The sequence below is a fragment of the Gossypium arboreum genome, chromosome 4 (assembly GCF_025698485.1).
Source record: "Gossypium arboreum isolate Shixiya-1 chromosome 4, ASM2569848v2, whole genome shotgun sequence".
Lineage (NCBI taxonomy): Eukaryota > Viridiplantae > Streptophyta > Magnoliopsida > Malvales > Malvaceae > Gossypium > Gossypium arboreum.
In genome coordinates, this window is record NC_069073.1 from 5,377,012 (window position 1) to 5,403,710 (window position 26,699).

A 26,699-nucleotide genomic window follows, 5' to 3' on the forward strand; every position below is an offset into this window, starting at 1 on the left:
TTACTCGAAATTTGCACACCCCTACCTATAAGTGTTCCCCTTAAATACTCTTCCAAACCTCATAACTCGAGAGAATTCTTTTTTTTTTTCCTACCAGTTCTCTCTTTATTAAACTTCTTCTAAGTTTTTCATAGTCTCTTTCCCCTCAATTTAGTCACTGCGGCTCACAATCTTTGAGATAATGACAGAATAAGCGTCGTGCCCACGACTCCAACCGTGACAGAATAAAAAGAAAAAAAATTGCAGATTACATCTTTTTGTTGCCATTTCCAATATTGGGTTCACTACACAAGAAATAAATCAAATACAACCAATTAAGTAGTGAAAAATTCATAAGACAAAGGAATTAACAAGCAAAAAGTGTCAAATATAAGAGTACATCAGATAAATTGCCATATCAACTTCAACCTATTTTTTCTCCTCAACACATTAATAACCGAAAGAGAAAAAAAAGATAAAAAGAGTGGGGGGCAAAATTGATAATATTCCATCTTGGATACGAGCAATCGAACAGTAAAATATTCAATCTCTTGCTTGATTCGGTTCGTAGCCGAAAAGGTGGACCATTTTCGGATTTTGTCAATGGTAAAGTGTTTAATTATATATTATTTACACCTTTATTGTTAAAGTTAAACAGCACCCATTGATTTTTGACTCTTAGTTGTCCTTTTATGGGTCTTTCTTTCTTTATGTTTCCCAAAATATACGGTCTATTATTTTCTATTTATTTTTAACTTAGGTTTCCTTTTGGAGTGCCATACTTGCTTCCAAGTTGTACTCAATCAAACAATATGCAAGTAAATGTATCCATTTGTTAAAAATGAAAGTCCATAATAAAAATAAATCGTAAAGAAAGAGAAAAAAATAAAAATTTTACGTGTAAACTCTTTTGAGAAAAAAACAGAAGAGAAAAAGAAAATTAATTATGTCGAAGCGAATAATATAAGAGGAGGCAATTACGTCTATTTATAAGTTTAAAAATTTTATTCTAATCAAAGTCAAATAAAAATAATATAATAAGATCAAAATAGCTTATTCTAATTAATATAAAATAAAGAAAATAAACTTTTATATAGATTTTACTTGTGTAACCTATACCCTATCTTATCACTTGTATTTTATTATAATAAAATTTAAATCATACAACTTCTAACATCACGAAAGAGAAACTGTCCCATCAACCATATTGCATGAATTCGGTGATGGAGTTGCTGTTAACATTTGTATATTTACTCAAAAAATAGTTTTGATGGCCCTTACATGCAACTGGAAACTTCCTTCCCACTATCAAGATTCTTTGTGGGTCTAAGGCTCTTTTGAATCATGACTTTTGTTGGGTATGGTGGAAAATAATAGTAAATCTTTTTTTTTCTTTTCTTTAAAACATTTTTAAAAAGTTAAAATTCAACTTTGAATCTTTATATAAAAAGAAAGATATAAAAAAAACTGTCCTTCCTTTTCATTGCTTGGGGCAAGAAAAGTCTTAGAGATATATGGTAAGAGATCTACAAGCTCCAAAGTTTTTGATTTCTTTATATAATGGACTGATGGAATATTGATTTACTTTAATGATAATATTGGTCTTATTCATCATATTTAATAATTTTAATATATCATTATTGAATTAAAATTCAGGTTTAATAATAGAAAAGTAGAGTTGTCAATAAATAAATATTTATTAAATTTTTATACATAAAAGATAAAAATTTTCTCATAATCATATAATTTACTTTATGAATAAAATAAACTTTTAGTAATTCCCTAAGTTAGGTTTTGATTGGTGTATGACACCAACTCACTAATGGGATTTATAAATAATTAGGGATGTCAATGGGGCGGGTTTCGCGGGGCTCTGCCCCACTTTGCACCCAATTGTTCGGGAATGGGTACAAGTTTCGCGGGTGGTAGGATAGGCATGGGTATGACCTTACACCCGCCTCGTTCCATCCTAGCCCGCCCCGATTAATATAATAAGCATATTTAAAAAATAAACATTTATAAAAAATAATTTAATAATTATCTTAATAGTATTTTATTAATTTAATAGTATTTAATTTTTGCACTTGTGTTGCATTTGAAGACATTTTTGATGTACTTGAGACATTGTTCGTATTTGGATATGATGTAAGGACTTCATTTTCTGAATTTTTTTAAACTTGTGTTGAAGATATATTTTATTTACCAATTAAAGGGTTGTGACGACCTTTTTTTTTTTTAAAGGGTGAAAATTAGAATAATGTCACATATGTGGTGGGAGTTCGGAGGATAGTTATTTCATTTTTTTTCATAAAAAAATTGGTTTATATTTATTTAACTGATATTTATAAATATATTATATGAAGTGGGTTGCGGGGTGGGTACAGTGGGGATTAGGTGGGTCTAGAGACCCACATGGGTGGTGGAGCAGGGATGATTTTAGTCTTGCAGGTCGTGGGGCGGGGATAATTTTGGGTTTTGTACCTGCAACAAATCGCGGGACAAGAATGGAGATGAAAGTTCTTGACAGGGATGGGTGCGGAGGAAGTACCCCGCACCTGTCTCGCCCAATTGACATCCCTATAAATAATAGAGATAAGAGATACCAACTTAAAATCTCAAAATTCTTAAATCTTAACAACTTTTAAACTGCCCAATATACCTCTTTTTTTCATTATATTATTAATCGTGCCATTTTAAATATGTTTTTATTATTTATAATATTAATTACACTTATAAATAAAAAGTATGATTCAAAGTTTGTTGTTAAATCTACTTATATAATAAATGAAAAGGTTAAATTTTATATTAAAATTACTTTATTTTTATAGTATTAGTTTTCATTAACTAGAAAAGTAAAAGGAAAAAAAATTCTTACTTTAGTTTTAATTATTAAATTTAATTATTTATATAATAAATAAATTTATATTTCATATACATTTTATAAATAATATGTTTGTACAATCCAATATAATATAATATATTAATATTAATTATTATAATCAATAAACCACGTGAAACGTACGTGATACTAGAAATTGGTACATTTTAAATACATTTAATTCTTTTAAATAATTTTATATTTAAAAATATTAAATAATTTTCCATAAAAAGAATCTTAAACAATCAATACAATTTACTTTCATAATTAATATAACAAAATAAAATTCGAAATCTAAAATTCATGTTTATCAACATAATGCATACCTTCCAGAGTAGGAGTGTAATTAGAGTACCAAAATAATGATTAACAAGAAATAAATGAAAAAGCAACTGGATCATGACAAATATATTGAAAAACGAAAAAGATTATGGCGAATTAAGCACATGCATCCCTTATTCAAAGAATCACATTCTTTTTTCCCCCTAATTTCTTCAAAATGTTATTTAAAAAAAAAAAATAGAATAATTAAATTGAAGGTTGACTATCAAAAGGAGAAAACAGCGAGAGAATTGATTCTATAAAATAAGGAAAAGAACAAGAGTCGTGGGGATTAAGTAACGATTCTGTATCAGTTTTAGTTGTATCAGTCGGTACATATCGTTTCAGTAACAAATTGAAATGATTAGTTTTCTTTTTGGCAACGGTGTAAATTTCGGCCTGTATTGGTTACATCGACTCGTTACGGCCAATTTCGGTTTCACTGACCAAGACATTATGCTCTGATTAGTGCATGAATAATGTTAAAAAATAAATAAAATTATTTTTTTTTGTTGACACATTTGTAGGTAGGTTTATTAGTTTTTTGTTGTTTTTGTGGCTGAAACAGTGATCACAATTTTAAGCATTGTTTCATTGCCTTACTTGCCTGTTTTAAAGAGTTGGCAGATTTTAGAACAAAAGTATTAGACTTTTTATTTTGAAGATATTTAGACGTATAAAGCTCATAACTTAAAAACCAATTCAGTTGAAATTGAAGACTTGAAGATTGATTTCCTATAACCTAAGGCAGATTACTTGTTGAATAAGGAAAGGCACTTTTCATATTTTGAAGGCATTGAATTAAATTGTAACTCTTATGAAAGTAGTATCTTGTGCTAATTTTTAGCCTTCCTTATAGACATGTGATTAGATTATAATTCTTATATAAACAAAACTTAAGTAGTATATAAATTTATGTTTTGCCTACGTTAAGGGTAACCAAGAGTTTTGAGAGTTTGATATAGTACAAATTTGTTCAAGTTAGGAACGTGTATGTGTGCATTATTTTTTAAGCAATCAAGAGAGTCTCTTGATTTGCAAAGCTAAGCTTTTGAGGGGGAAGCTTAGAGGGAGAGTGGTCTAGCTTTTGTACAACAGTGATGTCATTAAATTAGTGAGTGTTAGGACTTAAATAATTGATTGTACTGCGAGAAAGATAGTGGATCATTACTCTAGGAGAAATATAGTGGATCATTACTCTGGGCAAGACCTTGCATATGTACATTGAGGTCGAACTACGTAAACAATCTCAGTGTTTTTTTATTGTTTTCGCACTTTTTGTTTCGTGGTTGGAATTGTGGCCATAGTTCTAAGCACAATTTTAGCCACAGTTTTGGTTTGCCAAGTAAGTACCCTTCTTCGTTTTTAGAGTTGGTATCAGAGCCTCTCGCTTAACATATATAGTAATTATTTTGATTAAAATAATTGCTTGCAATGGAAAGATCATTAGTCTTACGCCTCCCATGCTTGATGGAGTAAATTATGCTTATTGGAAAGCCAAGATGAAAATATTCATCAAGTTAACAGGTGAACGAGCTTGGAAGGCTATTTTAACTACATAGACTCGTCCCTTCACTAAATCTGAATGAGTTAAAATTCCCAAGCCCAATGTAGACTACAAAAAAAAGAAAATAAAATAAAGAAATGATTGGTAATGCCAACTCTAAAGCTCTTTATGATGTTTTCTATGAAGTAGATGCACATGAGTTTAGGAGAATATCTAAGTGTATTGAAACCAATGAAGCTTGAAAAATACTAGAGACTGCTCATGAAGGAACTAATACAGTAAAACAATCTAAGCTTTAGATACTAGCAACTAAATTTGATACTTCGAAGATGCAGGAAATAAGCAATTGGAGAATTTTATGCAAAACTCTGTGCCCTAGCCAATCAGGATTTTGCCTTAATAAGTGAATACTCAAACTAGAAGCTTGTGAGGAAGGTTCTTAGGTCACTTCCTAAAAGGTTCAACATCAAAGTAACTTTCGTTGAAGAGGCTAAGAATATCGAAGCCATGAGGATAGATGAGTTGATTGGATCTCTTCAAACCTTTGAGATCAATTTGGAAGAGGCCAAAAATGGCAAGTTAAAGTCTGATAAGAACATTTCTTTTTTAGTGGCTAAAACTGTGCCTAGTGAACAAAACACTATTATTAAGAATATTTAAGAATAGTTGGCTTTGCTTACTTAAGGGTTCAATTAGATGGAAAAGAAGTGGTTTGGAAGGAATAAAAGATCAAAGTCATCCAATACCATAACAAAAGGGAAAATTCAAATGTAGAGTTCAGTTAAGTGAACCTATTAAGGAGAAGAAACAGAGAATTCAATTCTATGCGTGCCATGGCTTTGGGCATTCAAGTAGAATGTGAAAATGCTTTTAAAAATAAAAAGGGTAAGTCTTTGTGCGTCTTGAAGTGATGAGGAAACCAGCTTAAAATCAAAATTTGATGAGGAACAAGTGAGTAATTTTGTTGCTTTCATAATGAAGGTAGATGAATCAAATGTTTCTAATTATGAACCAATGAAGAGAAATGAAGAGAAGACACATGAGAAATTTCTAAAAGCCTACAATCTCATGTTGGAAAAATGAAATCTTCTTAGTGAAGTTAACTCAAAGCTTTTAATTGAAAATGATTTTCTGAAAAAAGAAGTCTTCATGCTTGAAGGGAAAAGTAGGTGCAAAGTTAATAAAGCTTGATAAGCAATTAAAAAGGGTTGAAAAGCATGAAGAAGAGCTAAAAGACACAAGGCAGACTATTGAGAAATTCAATTGTAGCACTGGCAAATTGAATGTGATAATAGCAACTAGAAAAATGGATTAAAAGATTGGAGGGCTAGGCTTCATAGACAAAAGCAAAACTATTGCAGAAACTCCTAGAGTGTTCGTCAAAGTAGGGAGTAACCACTATCTTGGAGAATGCTCTAAACAGGTAAAAGTTCAAGAACAGCCTAAACTCTAGAAAAAAAAACAGCTCTATTGTAACATCCATAATCTGTTTCTATTGTTGGAATAGGATTACGGAGTATTACGTATAAATCAGAAATATTCATAATAATAACATTCCATTATCAGATTAATTTAAGAAATATATATTTAACTTAGAATGAAATAAACATACACTTACGGGCCTTAAATCGAGCCTACAAGTCCTTAAAAATAGTTTAGGAACAATCAGATACCAATTTGAAACAAATACAAAATTTTAGGGAAAAACTAAAAATTTTCACTTCAAGGGTCACATGGCCATATGTCCAGGTTGTATGACAGAGCTTAGACATTGTGGCTCTAAACATGACCGTGTGGCTATCCGACACACCCGTGTAACTACTCCACATGCCTATATGTCTACCCATGTAACTTACTAACTTAGGTCACACGTCCGTGTCTCTACCCGTGTGACTACCCATGTGAACTTTGCACCTAACACGCCCAGGGCAGACGCCCATGTGGGCTGCCTATGTGTGACATATGATCGTGTGACAGCTCGTGTCTCAGGCTGTGTGTGCCTAAAAATGGCTCAAAACAAGCCTATCTTTCATGCAAAAGCATAAATATCCATACCATCTCAGGACACATGTTTCCAAGCTATAAAACACATTCAAAATTCAACATAACATGCCAAATCGACAACCTATAACCTAACCAATATATCATACATGAAATCACATTGTAACCATTTATCCCATCACTACCTTAACCTATCTCAATCTCATCATACCTTACCTTAAACATGAAACTACATCTCAATCATCTAACAATTCTTTACCTTGGTTAGTCTTCCATGCTTTCACACTTGACCATATCTAGCATACATATAAGTTAACAACTTACCATTTGACTCCCACATTTATACCCACTTGTGCTAAGGGTGGGATCATGCATGCATATACCAAGAGTTGTAAAACTCACCAAAATCATAAGCATACCAAATTACATGCCATATAAGCCAAGTCGAATTCAATATCTACCAAGATCCTCAATACTGTGATTTCTTCAGGTTGATCCGATCTCCCGATTCCCACAAAATAATATCTACAATGAAACATAACAACAACTCGAGTAAGCTTTCATATAGCTTAGTAAGTTCGTCAATTAAATGATAAAGACTACCAAATTAAACCTAATAATTCAAATAAATAGATTAATGAAAAAAGTTCCTGTCACAAAGCTATTAACAGAATTCCTGCCAATCATAACTCACAACATGTGAGTATTGCGCAGTACAATAATTCAAATCATATTCCATTTTACTATTATTTCAACTTTCCAAAAACACTTATACTTGGATAATTCATATCGTCAAACTGGCATATGAAAAATGATCATAAACCAAATCATCATTCTAATAATATGCCATTTCAGGTAACCGAAAGGGTATCACTCATTTGAGTTAACTTTAGAACTTTAACTGGCTCACGATGCTGCTCACACAAGCTGTAGAGAATCCGAAACACATGTAAGATCTCAAGCCGTCAATATGGTCTATATCACCGGTACATAGTACCTGTTAAATGATCACTGGCTCAAAACCTGTTAAATAATCACCTACCAAAGGCCTGTTATTCAAGTACACCACGTACTCACTATACTCATTTATTATTTATTTTTTAACATTCAATAGATAAATAAAACATTAGATCAAATTCTAATAAAACATGTAATATGTAAGAATCGTTATAAACATAAAAATAATAGTACAAACTTACTTGACTAAACTACAACGATGACAAAGGTATATGAACTATTCTGTAACTTCTCTATGCATCGATTTTCAGCCTATTATTGATTTAGAACAATAATTTCATTCAATTAACTAATTCTAACAGTAAAATTAACTCGTTTTATGCTCCAAATGGTCTGCGCCTTGTTTTCTTTACCCTTGAACATAAAATTATTTCTACTATTCCAGCAATTTCATGATGTAGTCATCAAATTGGCCATTGCTCTCTTGTCAAGGATTCTCATCATGTCTTCAAACCAGTCAATACAGTGATCATACTGCCTCAACGTTGTGCTCGTATCCCAATCACCAATGGAGAGGACTTTACGAGAGGTAGTACAATCTTTTAGAGCATGTAACAGGGTCTCAGTGACAGCTCCACATCTAGGACATCCCTGATTAAAGCCATTTCTAATGGACACAATTTTGACGTTCGCGGGAGAAGCTTGTGTCCTACTTGCCATGCAAACACCTGAATTTTAGGTAAAGTGTCGAGCTTCCAAATGGTCTTCCAATAGAACCTCAACGGACCAAAACCTATCTCCTTCAAAAGAAGCCACGAATAGGCAGATTTCTAAGTGAAGCATCCATGAGGGTTATGAAACCACACTATTCTATCTCTTTGGTCCTCATTCTCGATGGGTAAATTGCAAATTCTATCACCCCAATCTTTCCTGTACAACATGTAAACTTTATCAATATCTCAGCGTCTATCATTCTCAGCCCAAAGATCTCTAACATTTTTGACATGGGAGTTAAGCATATTAGAATTAAGGGTACCACCATTTAAGTCTTCCATTCCCCAGTTGTCCACCTGAATATTAATATGGTCACCGTTACCAACTTGCCAGCCAAACCCTTTCATAAAAGTCTCCGGAACAGCAGTATACTCGACCAAGTAAAAGAGGCTTTGTCTATCCTTTTGGCATTAAAAATATTACCATCAGAAAAATATTTAGAAGGAAACACTTTAAAACAGAGAGTGTATTTATTGTTTATGAGTCTTCAGACTTGACGACCCAGAAGAGCAAGTTGAAAAGCTTTGTTTGACCAAAGCCCTTCATTCCTTTGGGGTGGCACAACGTCTTCCACGGGAGCATCGACCAAAATTTTCCTTTATCCTTGCTAGACCATCACTTCTTGCTAAGCTTTGTTTGAAGGTCCTCGATCACACCCTTTGGAGTTAAGAAAATAGATAACGCTTATGTTGGGATGAATTGTAACACCGCATTGATGAAACTCCTTTGCCTCCATATGAAAGTAGTCTTTTAGTCCAGCTATTTATCTTACATGAAAATCTATTAGTAACATCAATGAAAGCATCTTTTTTCTTTTTACCTATAGAAAGGGGAAGGCCCAAGTATTTATCCAGCTTCTCCATGACCTTTATACCAAAGAGGTCACCATATATTTTTCTTTAATCACTTGAAGTATTGGGGCTAAACAAAACCATGGATTTCTCAAAGTTAATCTCTTATCCTGAAACAGTGGCAAAATTTCTAAGAATTTCAATAATGCAATCAACATCACTTTTTTTGTTACGCACAAATAGGAGCGCATCATCAGCGAAGAACAAATGATTGATCCTCGGACCATTGATGCTAGCACGAATACCTCTTAAAGAATTATTGTTTTGAGCATGAATAAGCATCCTCGAGAATGCTTCCATGCAAAATAAAAACAAATACGTGATGATGGTCGCTAAACTAACTAAAAATTCGACTAAGGCAAGTGCACCTATCGAACAGTAGTATAGTTATGGTGAGACCGAAAATATAGTATCCACAAGGACTAAAAGTGCTAGTAATTACTATCTTTTTATTATCTAGCCTAAGAATTAAAGGGATATTTTAAACTAAGATTAACTATCTAATTAACTAAGAACACGACAACGATTAAAGTTGGAAAATACTTTTTGGAAAACCGATGGAGAAGACAATACCCAAGGAAGAATCCACCTAGACTTCACTTGTCACTTTTGAATTAGACGATTTGTTCCCTTGACTTAATCTGTAGAAATCCCTAACTTATGTTAATATCTCTCTCGAGACTAAAAACAACTGACTCTAGGTTGATTAATTGAAATCTCTTTCTAATTAAAACCACTATTGTCGCATTAACTCGATCTATGGATTCCCTTATTAGATTTAACTCTAATCCGGAAGATTTATGTCGTCCTATCTCTAAGATTGCATGCAAATCTGCTTAATTATGGAAGATCTACTCTTAAACAGGGACTTTTTCTCCACTGAATAAGCACATCAAAACCTGAATTAATATCCTGGAATATTAAAGTAAGGATTAAAACTCATAATTAATAATAAGACAAGTATTTATCATAAAATTCTAATAATAATAAGATCTATCTTAGGTTTCATCTCCCTTAGGTATTTAGGGAGTTTAGTTCATAACAATGGGGGAAAACATCTCAAAATTGGGAAAACAACAAAACATAAAGAAACTCAAGAAACTTCGGTAGAAATTGAATGGAGATCTTTAGTCTTGAAGTAAAGCCTGCTACCGAGCCGATTCCAATGGCTGTCCTCGAGTATTTTCTGCCTTATTCTCTCCGTGTCCCCCTTGATCCTCTTCTTGTATGTTTAAATAGACTTTGGAATGCCCAAAATAGAATGGCTGTATGGCATACCCGTGTGATCGTGCTCAGGCCGTGTACAATTCTGACATTGTTTTAAGTCGACTCGGCCATGACACACGGGAGTGTGTTCTTCCCGTGCATCTCACACGGACGTGTGGATTACCCGTGTGGAAGTGTCTGGGCTATGAGCAACACTGAAATAAACCTATTTTGTCCGTTTTTAGCCTTTTTCTTGCACTTTTCGCTTTCCTATGTTCATCTGGATATAAAACATGAAATTAAAAGATTAGGAGTATCAAATTCACTAAATATTATGATAAATCATCCAAAAATATGCCAAGCATGGGATTAAAATATGTTACTTTTGAGGTTTATCACGGGGAAAGAGGATGCTTCCATCAAGGGGATCCTCAAGAGGATACATAAAAATAATGTCCGATAAAATATTATTGTATTTGATCAAGTATTTAACAGAATGAACACAGCCCATAATTTTGTTAGTCCGTTATTTGTCAAATCCCATTTTTAGCATGATTGCCTCAATGAAATTCCACTCCACTCGATCGTAATCTTTATTCATATCAAGCTTGATGACTCATCCTTTGTTAGGACCGTTTCTAGAGCTTTGGAGGTAGTGAAGCAGCTCGTGTGCAATCAAAATATTGTCGTGAATCATTCTCCGTAGGACAAAGGTGCTTTGATTTTGACTTATACAATCGGGAATGATGACTTTTAACCTGTTGGCCAACACCTTAGCAATAATCTTGTAGATGAACCTTTTTCGTATCAGACTATTAGTATATGGTGATTAGATATCCAACTGAATCCTTGTTTCAAAGTCTTTAACTTTTAATCTTTAATATTAAACGATATGAAGAAGAAGAATAAGAAGAAGAAGAAGAAGAAGAATAGATTTTATCATGTCGTGGTTACTTATAACTTTTCATTTCCAACTATTGGAATACTATATATATATTGAAAATATTCCAACATATAATCAATTAATATTTTTATATTTGAAACTATTTAATCGAACTCATTTAATATATCTAATATTTCATATGTTAAATATTTGTTAAAATGTCGATAAATTCGAAACAGTTTACTAAAATAAGTTGATACCGATATGTACCAATTTCAATAGAAAAATGATGTGTCCACCAGTACTATATTGACTATTTTAGTCTGCATCCATTTGCTAATATATATTACCTACTTCTTGCTTACTTTGACTGCCTTCCACTTTCATATACGTTCCATCAAACTTGGGGTGGCTATGAACTTCACTTGAATTTAATTGGCGGGTAAGAGGTCACTTCTAAAATATAAACAAAAATATCAATTTCAAATAAATGATTAAATTAATATTATTGTAAAGGATACTTATGAACCGTTGATTTCTCAGTTAGCAATGTTGTTAGTCGATTCAAAAATGTTTAAATTGCCATGAATTGCTAAAACAGTAATTAAAGTAGATAAGTATTATTAAATGGATATGGATGCTTTAATGATTGCTAAAGCTTACATAAATTGATATTTTTGTGCATATTGATAAGTGAAAGATGGAACCTACCAATACACCACACAAACCGATATGTTTATGCATAAATATAATATACAGTATATATAAAAAGGCCCCACAGTGATGAATTGTCCTAAAAGAACACATGGTATGGTAAATGTTTGGTCCTGGGTCCCCTATGGATCATAGCAGCTTCAGCAATGTTGTTGCCTTTGTTTTGGTCCTACCATTACACTGGCTCTGTAAAAGCAGCAGCAACTGTGTTAAAACTCCAGCTACTATAGCTTTTTCCCTTGCTTCCAATGATTCCCGACACACCATCATCAATGAGTTAACTGCACTTTCACTTCCTTCGTGCTCTGATACCCTGAATACCATCTTCACCACTGCTTTCACACCGTTTGGGTTCTTTATCAGTGCTTCTTTTGCTCTTTCTATCCCCAACACTTGCTCTAGTATCGCCATTGCCATTGCTGCCAAGCTCCTTTCTGAGTTTAACATATATGTTACCAGGGCGTCGATTAGGCCCTGTTGAACCAGTTTTCCCCTATTTGATTCCAAGCAACACAGTGCTGAAATGGCTTTGATTCCAGTCTCGGATGCCTCATTATTTTGGTTAACAACACAGACGATTAAATTTAAGAATCTTGGGTGTTTCCCAATCATTGCACAAAGCTCTCTGGTTGATGAGGATGATGAAATTACCCCCACGAGATGGCACAAGCTTTGCTTCATCATTACACTGCCATGCTCGAATAGGACTACAAGAGATTCCAATTTAGACTCTTGTTTAAGCATATTCAAACTCTCTAATTCTCCATAAGGAAGCAACTTAAGAACACAAATAAGCCCTTGTTCCACAAAGTTCATATAATCTTGGGAGAATTCAGGGTCTACCATTTGGAAACTTAGTTGCAAAAGTAAAGGCAAGAAGCCTATTTGGATCAAAAAGGGATTTGTAGAAGGTGTTTGATCGGTAAGGAGTTGGATCTTTTGCAGTGCTTCAAGTTTTTCTTGGAAGGTGGATTGAGGGGATTGAAGGCAGTGCTTGAGGGAGACTAAAGGGTCGATTGCAGTGAAGTAATCAGGGCCAAATCGGTGATCCATTTGACGCCATTGTTGAATCAAATGACGAAGGTTATGATTTGGAACAAGAGAGGGATCATGGAGCTTTTGCATTGTAACGGGGCATGTGAGATTACCTGCAGCTAACCATTTTTCTATGCTTGATCTATCATAAGTTTGACCCGTACAGAGAGTGACAGGATCTGTGAACAAGTCCAGACTGATTGGGCATCTAAATAAATGAGGTACTGTCATTTCAACTTCTCTCATGGAAGAAGAAAAAGGCTTCAACAAGAATGTGAAAAAACACCAAATATGAAATGATAGTATCTGTTCAAATGAAGAATCTTCAGCTGAAACAATGGAATAAAGAATGCAAAAGATGGAGAGCTTTAAAACACAAACACCCAAAAAGGCACTGTTAAAGTTGGTTTTTGGTGAGAATTCAGAATCTGGAGCCAAAAGTGAAGAAATGACAGGAGAATGGGAAAGTGAAACTGAACTATCAATACTCTTATAAAAGGGAGGAGAAAAAGAAAGAACACTCACACACAAGCTCAAGTAATAAACTAATTATAATAACAATAAAGTGATGAAAAGATGAACACAGAACTTTGAGGATTTTTCAAGTTGCAGTAGCAGTAGTAGCAGGAAAAAGTCTGCTCTTTCACAGTGACTGGAAGGGCAAATAGTAAAGAAGAGAGAGATAAAGGGGCAAAGTGCAAAGCTTAGTTGGAGTGAAATGAGAAGAGAAGAGAACAAAGGAGATAAAAACAAAGGCAGCTTATCATAGTGAGAGATTGAATGAAACTAGTAATACTTTTAGAATAATTGTGGGAGGGATGGTCCCCCCCCCCCCTCCCCTCTATGCCTCAGGCCCCAACTTTCTTATATGTATCGATGCCAGTCAAACTGACCCACCTAGAAAGAAAGAAAAAGAAAAATGAATTTAATTATTTGTATAAGAAAGTTTGAATTGAATGCAGCAGCAGTAGGTTGAAAATTAAAATGTGGGCTACTCTTACTCCACATTTGGGATTTTTGAACGAGGATGAAAGGCTTATGAAAGTGGGCACTATTACTTCATTTCCCTTTAAAAAAAAAAAAACTATTTCTTCATTTGGATAAGCCCCAAGTAATTTGGTAGATTATATAATACAATTATGATATTGAAATAATTAAAAGTTATTGGGACAACATTTTTTTGGAATATAACATCTGTTAGAAGTTGTGTGACCCAAATTCCTCTTAAAATAAAATACAAGTAGTAAGATATGGGGATCTATGAAGGCGAAGTATAGACTGCACAAGTGAAATCTATATAGAAGTTTACTTTCTCTATTTGATGTTGAATAGTATAAATTATTTTAACCTTACCGCATTACTTTTTATTTGACTTTGATTAGAATATAATTTTACAAAGTCATAAATAGACGTAGTTTATACTCTTCTTGTATCATTCAAATTTCGACATGGTGAATTTTCTTTTCCTTTGTTAGTAGTTTTTTCTCGAAAGGGTTTTCACGTAAAATTTAATGCGTTCTTTGATTAACATGTAATTATGGCATGGTATGAGAGACTCATTATATATTCTCAAATAAAAGTGCGTACTAATTATGCCAAAATAGAACAAATAATTTATACATAAAATTTCTTTGATTGTATCATAAACCACAATTACAATACTATGAAACACATACCAATGAAATCTTGTTGCGCTAAGATATTATCAGAATCCATTGTAAAGTAATATTAGCGCAACTTCTTACGATATGAGACCATCTTGCAAACCAACAATAATTAAGGGACTAGCCTCGAGCTAAATGACAAGCTTAAAGTATTAACCTTCCACAAAGGTTTTTCTTCTCTCTCATCTTCTTCCTCCGTAATTTTATTTTTCTTGTTTTTTTTTTATTACAAGGTTCTTTAACTGACTTAAGTATCAAAGAGTGTCCCAAAGCACAAACTCCTATGCCTACTAGTTTACCTTTGTCTTGTAAGAATGCTAGAGCATTCAAATCCATCTCCAAACTTAATCTAATAAAAAAAAATATACATTAACATTTGGCGTTGTCTATAGGATACAAACAAAAATCCATGGCTCAAACCCCTCAAAGTTCTTTCATATTTTTCTTTGGGTTCCATCTCTTAGTTTCTCTTTTGGAGTTTCTTCCCACGTTATTTTTGGGATCATATCTCCCATTTTGTTTTTTGTTTTTTTTGGTTTCTTCCTATACATTGTTTTTCTTGTTTATTTTTCTTTTCTTAAAGTTCTCTTAATTTTTTATATTTTTCTTTAAGCTTCCTCCATATTTAGTTCTCTCGAAGTTTTCTCAACATATCTTATCTCCATTTTATTTTATTTTTACTTCTTGAAGCTTTCTCTAGTTTTGGGTTCCTTAAATCTTCGTACATTTTTTTTTTATCTTTTAAGCTTCCTCAGTTCATTCCATCTCAATATCTGGATTTCTTGAAGCATCCTCTATTTTGAGGGGAGTTTTAAGTTTTCTCAGCGTATTTGATCTTCATTTTTAGGTTTCTTAAAGTTCTTCCAACATATTTCATCTTTATTTTTGTGTTTCTTGAAGCGTTCTCCATATTTGGATTTTTCTAAGTTCCCTCAACACTAATATTTTTTTGGGTTTCTTGAAGCTTCCACCATTTCGGGTTTCTTAAAGTTCCCTTATCGATTTTGTGATATCAAGTATGTGACATTGATTCTATGGCCAAGATTTTGCAATGATGATTCTAAAGCCCAAATTCTGCAACCTTTATCCTACAATCCCTTTTTTATTTCTCTAGACTTTATCAATATATTCTATAGCTAGCTTGAAATCTTGTTCCTGCTCTGCTTCCATCATGTTGTTCTTGGGTGTACATATGTTATGTTGATTTTTTTTCATCTTTTTCATTATCAAATCCCACTCTGCAACTCAAATCAAAATTACCTCAACTCTCATGTTATTTTTGGATGCAACTACCATGTTGATTATGGGTCTCATATATATGGAGCTTCGGCTCTTTTCATGTTATTTTTCAATTAATTACTATGTTGATTTTGGGTCTCATATATGTGAATCTTCAACTCTCTTCATGTTGTTTTTGGATGCAACTATCATGTTAATTGTAAGTATTGTATATTGGAGCTCCAATTCTCTTCATGTTGTTTTGGTGTGAAACTTCTCTCATATTATGTTAGGTTTTATTTCTCCTGGGTTACGACTCTCTCCCATGTTGTTTTAAGGTTTCATTTCTACAGAGTTCTGACTTTCTCCCTTGTTTTCATATGTGTTTTAGGTTTTATCTCTACAACCTCTATAACATTGCTCTATAGATTTCCACTATACTTTTGTAGCCTAACTTTTTAGGTATTTTATGTTGGTTTCTTCCTTCTTTACGAATCTTGCTTAGTAGCTTAGACCATTCTACCTTGCTTATCTATTGTGTTGGTTTAATTTTGCTATGCTTTTTTGGTACTTATTTATATTATTATGGCATTTTCCATTTTTTTCTTCATCAATCAAGCTCAAGTTTGAAGTCACTCTTGCTTTTTCTATATTTTTATATTAAATCCTCTTCCATATTACTTTTGGGTTCTACATACACCATGTTGTTTTGGATTTCTATTTTTGGGGAGCTACAACTTTCTACCATGTTTTAGGTACAATCTTTCCCATTTTTGTTAGGTTTTACTCTATGGAACTTTGGCTCACTTCTATGTTATTTTTGAGTGCACATATGTTATGTTAATATGTTTTAGCTCTTTGCAACTTCCTCTTATATTATGTAATTTTTAGGTGGACATATGGTATATTGATTTTCCTACAACTTTTGACAGTTTTGAAATGAGAATAATTGAGGTTATCTATAGTGGTATCATGATACCTAAACTCCTAAGAATGCCCTAATTCAAGATTGTCGCAGGTATCACGATACCCATATAGTGGTATCACGATACTATCGTCGTGCAGGGACAAAAAATGACTACACGGATAGTCTTTGTCCAATTTTAACACCAATCAAATTTAGACATTGAGGGGCATATTGGTCACAATTTTTGGGTTGTAATCAGATTAAAAGCCACTTTTGGATAAGAACAAAATGGTATAGAGTATAGGGAGCTTTTACTTTAGGTTTTTTTACATCTCTTTAGTTGAGGTTTAGGGTTTTCTTTTTCATGTTTTTAGGGTTTAGTTTACTTTTCTGATTTTTAATTAGTTTGGTAGTTAGCTAGTTAGTTTTACTGTAGCTTAGTGTTAATTGCTTTCTAATGCATTGACTTTCCTTGTATTTACAGTTTAAACCTTTCATTTAATGTCATTCAACGTTACTTTCTTTTACTTGTTAAATAATCATATCTTTGGTATTTTTATTCATCAAACTTGTTGCCATTGTTGTGTTCTTCAAGCTTTTGCAAGAAAGCTTGGGTTTTTATTCACTTTTCTTTAAGTTTAAGTTAATGCTTTGTTTGCTTGAATTTTTGTTATTGTGTGTTTGAAAATGAGTAAGAAAAGCTAAATCTAAGGTGGTTGGTTGATGGAAATGTTGTTAAGTTATTTTTTGGTACAGAGACTAAATCTTAAAAACTGGACTAGATTGAATAGACTTCAAAAACTTAGACTTGATGACCCTAAAAAAAATTAGGTAAGTGAGACTGAGAGGAGATCTTATTGAGCACCAATTCTTTAGCCCCAGGTTAGTTTGATGAGGTCTAGAGATAAACCAGACTAATTTATTTAGCTTGGTAAAATTAAGGTTGAGAGGTAAAATTGAGTCATTTAGGAGTTTTTTAGTTCCCTAATTCGAAGATTAACTAGCAACATAGAAGGCAACTAATCACTATTTTTCATTTAATTGCTATTTGTTTAATTGTATATGTTTTACAATTTAGTCCTTTTTTGTGCTAAGTAGTTAATTAGGTTAATTAATTTCCAATTTATGTATTGTTGTACTATAGAAATTGGTGAGTAGCTAGCTAGAATCCTTTCTTGCATACTTGTTAAATAAAAATCATTAAATCATTGATTCCCTTAAGTTCGATTCTTAGAATTCTTTAGTGTTCCATTGTAATAGTATAAATATTACAATTGACTTGTCATACTTGCAGGCACCATACATAGTTATTTTGATTTGATTTTCGTAGTTGTGTTGATTTTCAACCCTGGTGTATGCACTCACGAGGTGAGGCAGTCAAGTTGTTGGCGCTGTTGTTGGGGATTGTAACAGTGTAAATGTGTGGTCAAGTTAGTTTCCCTTGAGGCAATATTAGTTGAAAGACGAGGAAATTAGATAGTGCTTTTTATTTTGTTGTACAGTGTTTTATTTTTGTGTTTTTATTTTAATTTACCTTGTTGAAGATTTTGCTTAATCATGTTTAAAAGCAATGGATATAGGTGGTCGGGAGACCAATACAACTATGACGAGTAGTTAAGTTCAACCAATAGAGATTCGACGAACCATTGGAGTTATAATGACAATTAGGAAGGCAAGAGTATCTACATGAGCATCCTTATGGTTTATATGGATATGCATCTGAGATGGGAAGCTATAATTAAGGGTTGTCGAACAATTATCCAACATATATTCGTATTCCCTATATTACTATCCGAAAAGTAATATGGAGAGTGAAGAGTACATGGAAGACCCATCCCTTGCTACACGGATTGGAATGTTGAAGGAGAGCATGTCTTCGTTACAAACTATTGTGTTTTCCATGTCCAAAATGTTGGAGCAAATATTAGAAATTGTCCAATACCGAGCCACAATGAATACTCTAATAGAAGAGGTTAAGTATGATATTCCCGAGCTCAAGGATGAGGGCCATTTCACCGTTATTGAACATGATGACTTAAGCATGGGCATTCAACAAGTGTTCAGAGTTGAAGACCGTGACCAAGTTCTGGAAATGAAAGAAGGTGTCTTCACTCCAATTGACATAGGATTAGGAGTAAGAGTAGAAGTAGGAATATAGTTAGTTATAGAGGAAGAAGCTAAACCGGGAACTAAGTGAAGGTATGGAGGAGCCAACACACTTTCTGACTATTTTTGTGGATGAGCCAATCGACGTACTTCATGATCACATGCATTCTTCTTCCGATGCAGAAACTACAGTTTAAGATAATAAGACTTTATATGACATTGAGTCCATATTGCCTGAAGTTATAATACCTTAGAATGGATTTTGGATATGGTTAGGCTTTGGAGAGAAGTGGCTCATGATGTGGCTGTCTCGAAGATCGAAGAGGAGGTCGTTGTCTTAACAATGAAGAATAAACGCTGATTCAAAGTGTCGAGAACCTCATGGAAGTTATTTTGCGGTGGTAAGATGGATCACCACAACTATGAAGGACTTTAATAATTTTTGTATTTTTTGTTTCGTTTTCTTGCATAGTTTGATTATTTTATTTTTGGTGTGTTTGTTATTTTTTTCTATGTAGGTCTACCCACCGAAAACTACACAACATTGAGAGCTTTAACGAAGTTTGAGGACTACTCCACCATTTTGCTATACATAGTCTTAAATCGAATGAGTTTTTTAAAACTAATCTTTAGTAGGGGAGATATTGAGGACAATGTGTAATTTAAGTAGGGGCATTCATAGAAAAATTTCATGTTCAGTCAATGTTTTTATGGTTAAGTGTTTGTCTTAGTTTTATTTCAATTTTTGCATGGTGCTTGAACATGATTGGATTGATAATTGGTGAATTGTGGTATGCTATTGTACAATTGATTATTTGATTGTACAAACTTTGTATGATGATTGATGAATTCTATTTTTTGTGAATAAATTATTTAGTTTAATTGGTTAAATTGTCTAACAGGGTAGATGTAGTTAAAAAAGTGAATTTTTTTCCAAATGATTAATAAGTGTGTAGATAAACGTATAAATGGATGCATTAGAATTCAAAATTATTCATGGAAATAAGTATAAGAATGCTTTGGTCTTATACTCATTGAATTGTTAAGGGATGACCTAAGGTATTGTTTGTTAGCCTAGAGCTTAAATGACCAACCATTATGCTATGTTATCCTTAATTCCCGTGATTTGAGTATTTAATTATTCTTTCTTCATGAGCCTACTTTTTTTCTAGACCTCGAGCCTAAAGTGAGTAAAAAACTCAACCTTTCACACTCTCTAATCTTGAATTGCACTATAGAATGGATGTTAGGCCATTGACATTGAGGGTTAGGTAGAAACATTTTGGAGCTCATAAAAATGAATTTGAGTAAGTAGTGAAGAGATGGTTCGATATGGCATGTATAGATTCTTATAAAATGTACATAAAATGAAAAATATGAGTGAATAAAAGTATGGTGATGGTCAAAAGCAAAATGAATGAATAAAAAGCATTGTTAGAGTTAAGAACATTGTGAGTGAAAAGAGCAAAAAAAAATTCAAAAACGATGCTCAAAAATAGAAATCAATTAAAGAGCGTAAAGTTATCTTTTCACGATCATAGTGTACAAGTACTTGCTTAGTTGTTTATACTTGCCAATATCGAATCATTTCTTCCACGTTATTGGAGAGATAAGAAGGAGAGAGAAGGAGAAATAAGGTGGTGACCTTAATGATTACATATGGGGGGAATTCGGAGCAATGTCATGTGTTATGCTATTCATAGTGCTTGAACCATTTTGAGCTGATCTTTTCTTTGAAATGATACCGACCCAAGCCTTAGAATGTTACAAGCTAAAAAGCCCAATGTGACATTATTATCGATATTCGGAAAATTGAAACTTGTGAAACTTAATAAGAAATTAATAAGTTAGATTCTTTCATATATATATACATCATATCTACATACCTTATTTTGACAAAATAATGTGAAAATTATTGTTTTGATAAGATTACCTCTATTTCTGTTTATCTTGTAACTTTGTGAACTGATTTGCTCTCAAATTTGTGAATTTGCAATGTAATATTCTTAAGTTGTATTGTAGAAGAATTTATTACATTGTACATATCCATTTATTGCTCAAGGGTCGTTTTTTATGCATGTTTCTTATACGTTTGCTTGAGGACAAGCAAAGATTTAAGTGTGGGGGAGTTTGATCTGCCATAATTTGATACATCAAATTAGACTCTTCATTAACCTTAAAGAGCTTATTCTCATGCAAATTAGGTTTATTTTTATTTTTATTTTTTTTTATTTTTAGTTTTATTTTTAATAAATTATTTTTGTTTTTATGCCATTTTTTATACCCAAATTGGCGAATCGTGTCATGGGGAACCTAACAATGAGATTAAGTGGTGTGAAGAGTCAATAATGACTTGAACGTGAAGAAAATATCACTTAGAAGGGGGTATTGCAAAATTGAGGCATGAAAGTTGTGTACCCTTGATAGTGTTGAAGTGAAGAAAATTGAGGCTGACTATAGTGATATGGTGATACCGAGTAATGGTATTGTGATATCGAGACCCCCAAGACTCCCAATCTCAAAACTATTGTGGGTATCGTGATACCCAAGCCTCGATATCATGATATCACTGTTTGACAGGTGAAAAAACTACAGGGGCAATTTTATGTCCAACAAGCTTAGGTCTATTTTTCATTTAAGGGCATAATAGTCAATGTTATGTTAAATATTAGTAGGTTATAAATATAATTTTACAAGCCTTTGTTTTCAAAGATTTTTGGTGGCTGAACATTTTACTTAGTTTCATAGCTCTTAGTTTAGGATATTCTTTTCCTCTTCTTTTCTTTTCATTTTTTAGGTTAGGTTTTCTCTTTTCTTTTTAGATTAGATTTTAATTTTTTTAGTTTCCTTTCTTCCTCATTATTGAAAACTATGCAAAAGGGAGATGATCAAACTATTTGGCTTTAATGGGTTTTCATCAATCAAATAGTATTTTCTTCAACTCTTTACTTTTATTTTATGCCTACCATGTGTTTGATAAAATACTTGTTTTGAATTTAAGTTTCATTATGTGCTAAATTGTTTGATAGTTGGTTGATTGGTTGTTTGTTAGTTTAAGTTAATATTTATACTTCATTAATTGATTGTTTGAATATATCGCAATGCTTAATATGCTAGAGTTAACACCTCTAGTGGAAAATCTAGATAAACAAGATCGAGAGGAAAGTTTATCCTTAGATAGTTCAATATAATTGTGTTGAATAGTGAGACTAAAAGGAAATATATATGCCTAGGTGAGACTGAGATGAGATTTTAGGTAGTATCTTTTAGTCTAGGATGAGACGGAGGGGAGATTCCTAACTAAGAGTGACAAACAATATAATGGGTATAGGTTTATTAGCTTAGCTAGCAATTAACAATTCAACCAACCATCATTTTGTCATTTACATTGTCTAAAGTGGAAGAAAATTCGATTAGTTAGTTTAATTGATAATTTAAATTTAGTTTATAAGCAATTTATTTTAGAATTTGCACTAATAATTTCTGACTCGATTATATTAGTAATTGCTTAATTTGTAATTAACTTGATGAAAAATTTATCGACAATCCTTTAAGTTCGACCCTTGGAATACTCTGGTTTTCCATCGTACACTATAAATATTACAACTGACACTGTATGCTTGCAATTCAAACCGCACCTTTAAGATTGTTTTAAATGTGCGGTTTGAACTACAAGCATACAATGTCAGTTGTAATATTTATAGTGTCCAATGGAACACTGAAGTATTCAAGAGGTCGAACCTAAGGGATTGCCGATAAATATTTTTATCAAGTTAATTGCAAATTAAGCAATTACTAATCTAATCGAGTCGAAAATTATTAGTGCAAATTCCAAAATAAATTGTTTATAAACTAAATTTAAGATATTAATTAAACTATCTAATCAAATTTTATTCCTTATTGCTTTAGATAATGTAAAAGATAAAACGATGTTTGGTTGATTTGTTAATAGCTAGCTAAGTTAATAAACCTATATCAATTATATTGTTTGTCACTCTTAGTTAGGGATCTCCTCTCGGTCTCATCCTATACTAGATGATATCACCTAAGCTCTCCTCGCTTATCTAGATTTTCCACTAGAGCCATCAATTCTAGCATATTAAGCATTTTGTTATATTCGAACAATCAATTAATCAAGAATAAACATTAACTTAAACTAACAAACAACCAATCAATCAACCATTAAACAAATTAGCACATAATTATACTTAAATTCAAAATAAACATTTTATCAAACACATAGTAGACATAAAATGAAAGTAAAGAGTTAAAGAAAATGCTTGTTTGATTGATGAAAATCCATTGAAACACAAGAGTTTGATCATCTCCCTTTTGCATAGTATTTAACAATAAGGAAGAAATGAAACAAAAAGAAAAATCTAATTTAAAAAAAAAAAGAAGAAGAGAAAGCCTAACCTAAAAAATGAAAAAAAAAAGAAAAGGAAAAGAAAACCCTAAACCAAGAGATATAAAACTAAGTAAAATGTTAAGCTACCAAAAATCTTTGAAAACAAAGGCTTACAAAGTTGTATTTATAGCCTACTAACATTTAACCTAACATTGACCATTATGCCCTTAAATGGAAAATATACTTAAGCTTGTTGGACATAAAATTGCCCTAACAATTTTTTCACCCATTGGGCAATAGTATCGAGATACCCATGTTTGGGTATTACGACACCCACAACAATCTTGAAATTGGGAGTCTTGCGGGTCTCAGTATCGTGAGATCATTGTAGTTGGCGTTAATTTTCTTCATTTCATCACTGTCAGGGGTATCACGACTTTCATGCCTCAATATTGTGATACACCCCTTCTAAGTGATGTTTTTTTCATGTTCGGGCCATTATTGACTCTTTACATCACTCAATCTCATTGTTAGGTTCCCTATGGTACAATTGACCAATTTGGGTCTAAAATATGGTATAAAATTAAAAAAAGTAATTTATTAACAACAAAACTAAAAATCAACAAAATTAAAGAAAAGACACCTAATTTGCTTGAGAATAAGGTCTTTAAGTGTAATGGAAAGCCTAATTTGACGTATTAAATTACAACAAATCATTTTCCATTTGGGAAGCCAAAGTCTTTTCTAAATATATTTATGATTTTTTCGTGTATTCAAATTATTATAAACTTATAATTTTTTATTTTTTGTACTTATTATATATAGTTTTTAACAAGTTCATCTATGCATATTGTGTTTGTTAATTCGTAATGACTTGTGGTACAAGTTGTGCCCACATGATGAACCACAAGTTGCTCATGCATCAATTTTGTTAGCTAACAGTTTTTACTTATTATTTATCTTCATGTTTATGATTATCTTATAGGTAAAAAAAAAGAGAGTAGAATTTCATTTGTAACAAAAAGAAAAGTTATCCCTATCATATGAGGAGAATTGAAAGTCTTGAAAAGTTATATTTCAAGTATGACCCTTGAAAAGTTCTTATAGTTATCTCAAAAGGTAACTCAATAGCAAGCTTTAAATAAGTCCTTGCTCAAGCTTGAGCCTTAAAAATGAAGATAGACCTTGGATATAATATATTCAAATTACTTGAATATAATTTATTATACAAAAGGCTTGGAGATAATATATTAAAAAAAGAGGATTGATAAACCTTTTATCCCACTTTACAGGGAAGATATTCTAAGCTTAAGCAAGAGAACTCAACATTTGCAACCTATTTAAAAAGACGCTATTTCATGAGAAAAGCAAGGGGATTTCATCGAACACATATGTTCATAGTAAGGAACTATTTTGCATTATGTAATTCACCTTTATGTTATAGAAAGTTGAGGGTTTTTAACTTGTTCAATTGATAAATTTTTTTGGGGATTTTATTCCTTGAAATTCCAATTTTGTTGAGTGTTAATGGTTTTCGATAGGAAGGACTCCTTAGGGAGAGTTCATACTAAATGTACGAATATGAGATTGTAATTATTCATGAGTGTCGTGTGTGGGTTATGGTAGATAGAGCTTAAATCATTGTTTTTACTGTGAGTTTAGTAGTGGATTTCTTCTTTAGGCAATGCCTCACAATTATCCATGGGTGTTTGTCAGAGGGTTATGGTAGACGCATTTAATAATTATAAGTTGTCAGTCATTACTGCATCGAACCGAGTTGCCAAATCTACTTGTATTCTTTTCAACATTTACTATTTGTTGTCCTAGAATGTGTGCCCACAAAGAAAACCACAACAAGTTACCAAAACTTACAACCATACGTACTTACATTTTTTATATATTTTTTCATATCTTTTTTTTCATAGTGATTCCATTTAAAAATTTATTTTTCTATTCATATCGTGTTCATATTAATTCATGATATATTGTGTACATTTTATCACAATAGTCTAATTTAGAGGAAAAATTGTTTTTATGTCATATTCTCATTATTTACATGTTCAAAATACTAAAATTTGTATAGTTTTTATTCATAAATAATCCATTTTACTTAATTTGAGTAGTTGTCATGGTAATTCAATTTTAACTCTAAATTTTCTAATATCCAATTTATTAAAGTAGAGCTATCCAAGAATTGAGCTATTCGATCAATAACTGTAAGAATTTGGATAAAAACATAATACTCAAAAAGCATACTTAGATGAATAAACAAGCCTATTTTCTAAACCAGTCGAGATTTGAGTAGAAATTTCAAACTTGATCCTAGCCCAAACCAAATACAAAAAACATCTTTAATATTTTTATTATATATAATAATTACATGTAATATTTTATTTTATATTTAAAATTATAAATGTAACATTACTCTAAATCTACACATATTAAAACAATTGATGAAGAATTGCATCCTTTTACTTTCTTTTGACATGACAATCAAGATTTTTATAGTTTTTTTTTTTAAAATAATAGTTGGATTGAAATATTACCCAATAACAAAGCCCATTCCAAATTATTGGGCTTAGAACCAAATCGTCCAAAAAAATAAAATAAAATAAAGATAATAAAACAATAAAAACAAATCCAGCCTTAAATGAATTGTTATGCTCTAGAAGCATTTAACCCATCTAAAACAACAAATAACTCATGGAGAAACTTTTGGCATTATCATCTTTTTTGTGAGTTCTCTAATGAAACCTCTCATACCATTTATCTCCTTTAAAATATCTTATTTGAATTTGTCTCCCAACCCTGATTAATCTCCTCCGTCATTGTTCCAACCCTTTTCAACCCTTTCTTAGCCAAAAAAATGAGTTAAATCGTTAGGCTTCCTTAAAACATGTTGAAATCTACAATTTTGAAATCCTTCACTTAACTGTTTCGCGTCACAATGTAAGCTCGGAGTGTCGATCTATCCATGCCCTCACTTTAAGCTTTCTTGACCACTAACAATGTATCCCCTTCAACTTCCACCATTGTTATACCCAAATCCCTGCCTAAGATAACCACCTACATACATGCAATGGCCTCCGTTGCAAACGTCGTGGGTATACTATCATTAATCACTATTTTCGAACCCAAAATCCCTCCACTTGAGTCTTGTACCACTTTTCTCGAATAAGAGCTATTTTTTTTATTGAATGCAGCATCAAAGTTTATTTTACAAACGGATAGCTCTGGACGTCTTCATCTTTCACTGGCTTGATTATCGACAGGTAACTATTTCTCTAACTCATTCAATTATCAAATGTAATTTATGATGAAATATTTGGTATATGCCCTTGATTTTTTTT

The 26,699-nt window shown here is 32.2% G+C and overlaps 1 protein-coding gene and 1 long non-coding RNA gene across 2 annotated transcripts; one reads left to right on the top strand and one right to left on the bottom strand.

Moving 5' to 3' along the window:
* Positions 1-11,958: 11,958 nt before the first annotated feature.
* Positions 11,959-13,946, bottom strand: LOC108459614 (U-box domain-containing protein 26-like). Its single transcript, XM_017759016.2, has one exon. The coding sequence runs from the start codon at positions 13,350-13,352 to the stop codon at positions 12,201-12,203; it is 1,152 nt and encodes a 383-aa protein (XP_017614505.1). The 5' UTR covers positions 13,353-13,946; the 3' UTR covers positions 11,959-12,200.
* A 1,476-nt stretch (positions 13,947-15,422) lies between these two features.
* On the top strand, positions 15,423-19,870 carry LOC128291478 (uncharacterized). Its single transcript, XR_008281270.1, has 2 exons — positions 15,423-19,402; positions 19,520-19,870. It is a non-coding gene; the product is annotated as an uncharacterized LOC128291478 (long non-coding RNA).
* Positions 19,871-26,699: the final 6,829 nt, after the last annotated feature.